Source organism: Galeopterus variegatus, unplaced genomic scaffold (assembly GCF_000696425.1).
Source record: "Galeopterus variegatus unplaced genomic scaffold, G_variegatus-3.0.2 Scaffold716, whole genome shotgun sequence".
Taxonomy (NCBI): Eukaryota; Metazoa; Chordata; class Mammalia; order Dermoptera; family Cynocephalidae; genus Galeopterus; species Galeopterus variegatus.
Window position 1 is genome coordinate 293,782 of NW_007726827.1, and position 3,883 is coordinate 297,664.

At 41.5% G+C, this 3,883-nt stretch overlaps 1 protein-coding gene across 4 annotated transcripts in view; it reads right to left on the minus strand.

Annotated features, from left to right (window-relative positions):
• The window catches only part of LRCH1 (leucine-rich repeats and calponin homology (CH) domain containing 1), a 208,366-nt gene that overhangs the window by 26,731 nt on the left and 177,752 nt on the right, over positions 1–3,883 (minus strand). For all 4 annotated transcript variants that reach the window (XM_008571768.1, XM_008571765.1, XM_008571767.1 and 1 more), the window contains one exon: positions 2,934–3,071. In XM_008571768.1, coding sequence (XP_008569990.1) covers positions 2,934–3,071 — 138 coding nt within the window. The remainder of the gene's footprint in view (positions 1–2,933; positions 3,072–3,883) is intronic.

Genomic DNA, 3,883 nt, shown 5'->3' on the forward strand with positions numbered 1-3,883 from the left:
GGGAGACCTATTTTAAGATTATTGCCTAGCTTCAGGTAGAAAAGTACTTAAGACAAATGTAATGGTTAAAGGTTCAACATCACTAGTCAAAGACTAAGAATCAAAAATTACACCAATTACACTAATTGGGATGCCAATGTTTTTGCTTAACAAATTATCAAAGACTAAAGAAATTATTTTTCTAAGAAATGGCCTTATAGCATATTGACAATGATAGTAATTCTGCTCATCACTATATTCCCTCATCTTGGCATTAAAAAAAAAAAGACAATATTAGTTTCATGAATGAAAAATTAGAACGTTTAATGCTGGCAATAATTCCAGTAGAAACGGCACTTTCATCCACTGCTGATGGGGCAACAGACACTAAATACAACATGGCTCAGATATTATACTTGGTGCTAAAGATACAAATGTGGAACCAAAAGATATAATCTTCATGGCCACTTAGCTCTAGTATATTTGGAAATATGAACAAGTTAAAGGAAAGTATAGTATAATATAGGGTAGTTCTTCGTTGTGATGTGGTTGCTATAAGGGAACAAAACCAAACCAACAAGGAAATCCAGTCCTAAGGGGTCAAGAATGGCTTGCCCCCTGTAGACGCTGAAGTAGAGAAAAAGTAGGAGCTGGTGACTGATGCTGAAGGGCTGAAGAGAGCAGGGTATGGAGCAGACAGGGCCACCCGTGCCAAGACGGGTTAGAGAGAAATGACTCCCACCAAAGACAGAAGTAAGTTCCACGGTTACAGCGTGGCTGGGCCTGGTCAAAAAGGGCTTCAAGATACTCACTGAAGAATTTTTGGTAATTGGACATTTATAAACAGCCTGAATTTCTAAAAAGAAAAACTTCAATATAGTAATGTAGGCTAAAACATGTTACAGTTGTTAAAATGAATATTTGTGAAGAATTTCAATGACATAAGGAAACATTTAGGTTTTAATAATAAACATTAAAAGCTACTAAATAGTATATATGAGAATCTCACAATTAAAAAAACTTTTAAATGTACAAATATGGGGCTGGCCAGTTAGCCCAGTTGGTTAGAGGGTAGCCTTATAACACCAAGGTCACGGGTTCAGATCCCCGTACCAGCCAGCCTCCTAAATAAATATAAATAAAATTTTAAAATATACAACTATCTGAGTAGTAAAGAAAACAAATGTTAACAGTGGTTGGCTTTGGGTGGTATGGTAAAGATGGTTTATTTTTCTTCTGCTTTCCTCTATTTTCTGTTTTTTTGCCAATCAGGCATTATCTCCCATTATTTTTTTCAATTTTAAAAATTATATTAAAAAAAGAAAGAAAAGATAAAAACCAAAACATTCCTAAAGAATATAGACTTTTTCCTGAAGAACTAATAAAATGTAAAAAGGTATATAGATACACAATTCACAGTGTCTGCTTACACCTTCAACAATAAACATAAAATGCTAATTGTACATTCAAGTTGGGAGCCGAGGAGTCTGTAGTGTCTCTGATAAATTGGGAAAAATTATTAAATGAGAATTTGGCACATGGCTCAGACCACTTCATGGCTGTTTGGACCTCATTTGTAAAAGATACTGGAAAGTTTCACATTGGATTATAGGATAGAATTTACTGTCTTACATAAGCCTGCTGGAGGCAGATTTGAAAAAGAAGACAAATTGGTCTCTTTTCCCCACTATGTTTCTGAGGGAAAAAAAAAAAAAAAAAAAAAGGTCAAACTTTTGAAAGGAAAAATATGTTCACTATTAGGAAACCGACAGTTGAAATGGGATTATCAGCTAATTTTTCCTGCTGTCAGGAGAAAAGAAAGTAGAACGAAGAAGGCTTTCCAAGGCTTTCCTGGGGTACGGGGAGTACAGAGGGGCTACACATGAGTGTCGCCCAACACACCGATTACACAATATCTTATGAACATTGAACTTGGAGGGGAGGGGCTCTGAACTGTGCAAATCTGCTATATAAACACTAATGATAATGCAGCTTATGTATACGTGTGAATCATATGTAATACCTCATTTCAACCTCCCCAGAACATTTCCATCACAGATAAATAACTTGCCCAAAGTCGTATGGCTTTTAGAAGTAGATCTGGAATTTTAATCCAAACCTGATATTCTTAGCATCTAAACTCTTCAGCTTCTCCTAACAGCAAATAGTGGGGGTAGAAATTTCTCTTTCTTCTATCTGTCTAAACACTACCTGGGTTTCAAAGACAAGCTTATCCCTGATTCTTCCCCTCTCACCTGAACAGCCAGAAAAATGACTGTAGCTCTCTCCTGGCTCATGACATGCTCTGTGGTATGTGGGAGGCAGATCTCATGTGAAGGTTTCACCTCCCCTACAGGCGAGGACCTGGAGGCGTTAATGGAGCCTCAGCCCTATCACCCTTCCCCACGGTTTCCCGTTATCTCCAGTGTCCTTGAGCACAGTAACTGATCAAGGAATGGTTGAATTCATGACCGGCTGACCGACCTCTGGCTTGACGGATTCTTAAAGATTTCCACAAAATTCACGTCTTTTCAGGGCTATCCTAAAAGCCTCAATGATGAATAAGGAAAAGAGATTCCATCTAAAAGTGAAGCTACCAACTGAAAGAAGCTTTCTGAACAGACTTCTCAATAATGTCAATAACCCCTTGTCAGAAATAAATCTTTATGTTCCTATAGTGAGTGTGAAAGTTACCGCCCCAATCACTAACTTCTTTAAAATGGTTTAGTTGATATTTGAAATAAAACTATTTTTCTGTCATTTAGGTATTTATTTTTAAATATTCTCCCTTTTTACAGTAAAAATGTTGCTTCATTCAGACCTACTCCTTTGTTCCTTTTCTACTCTTCTGGCTGGCTGGCCCAACAGAAAGCATTTGGGCATCCTGAACAACACCTTCCAGGAAGAGTCTGTTTTCTGTCAAAGTCAGTTGCCTTTTATATGGTGTTACTCACAACGGCTGGTGAGGGGACATGGATGCTTGCGACAGACCGTGGGCGGATGTGGTTGACCAGATGGCAGAGGACGACGCCGTCCATGAGCGCCGCCCCCAGGTCTTCGTGGAGACTGACCTTCAGTCTCATCTCGATGCTCTGTCGGGAAATCAGAAGGAAGCCAGTTGCTATCGATGTTAATCACACGGAGGCAACTGAGGGTCAAATACAATTATGGGTATTTATGAACCGAGGCACTGACCTCATTATGGAGGATAAAGATAGGGATGCCCGGAAAACACTGGTATTATGTAAATCTTTTCAAACTTTATCGAAGTTGCTCTCCAGTAGGGAAAGAGGGGCTACCACCTGTGACTGCCAGATGACTGCAGACGTCCAGCTTTCTCACTTGGTCTCGGTTGGCCAGGAGGAGGGGGTGAGGGTAGGTGGCTTCTTACTGCTGGGTGGGAGTGGAAATCCAGCCTCCCCAGTGGTGCCCACTGACACTGTGGGAGCACACAGGGCTCCTCAGCTGGCGATGGGGATGAAAGTTCTGGCTCCTGACACAGCCTTCTCTGATGTCACCCCAGTGAGGGCCGAAGCCTAGCCTCCTGACTTGGCCTTCGCTGGTGTGGGTGAGGGCGGGACCAGTTTTATTTCTGGGGTATTCAGTTAGAGTAGAGGGTCTATTCTCTGAAATCTTTCTATCTTGCACGGCTGCCCCTTTCCTGGTGATGTGGCCAGAGAAAGCAGGTTTTTGTCAGGGCTTTTAAAATCTGTGCCATTAGAGTTTCCAGGTTTCCAGCTAGTTCAGCTCCCAGTCAGATATATGAGATAAAAAGAAAATCCAGGGCCGGCCCCGTGGCGCACTCGGGAGAGTGCAGCGCTTGGGAGCGCAGCGGCGAGCGCTGCGGGTTCGGATCCTATATAGGGATGGCTGGTGTGCTCACTGGCTGAGCGCGGTGCGGGTG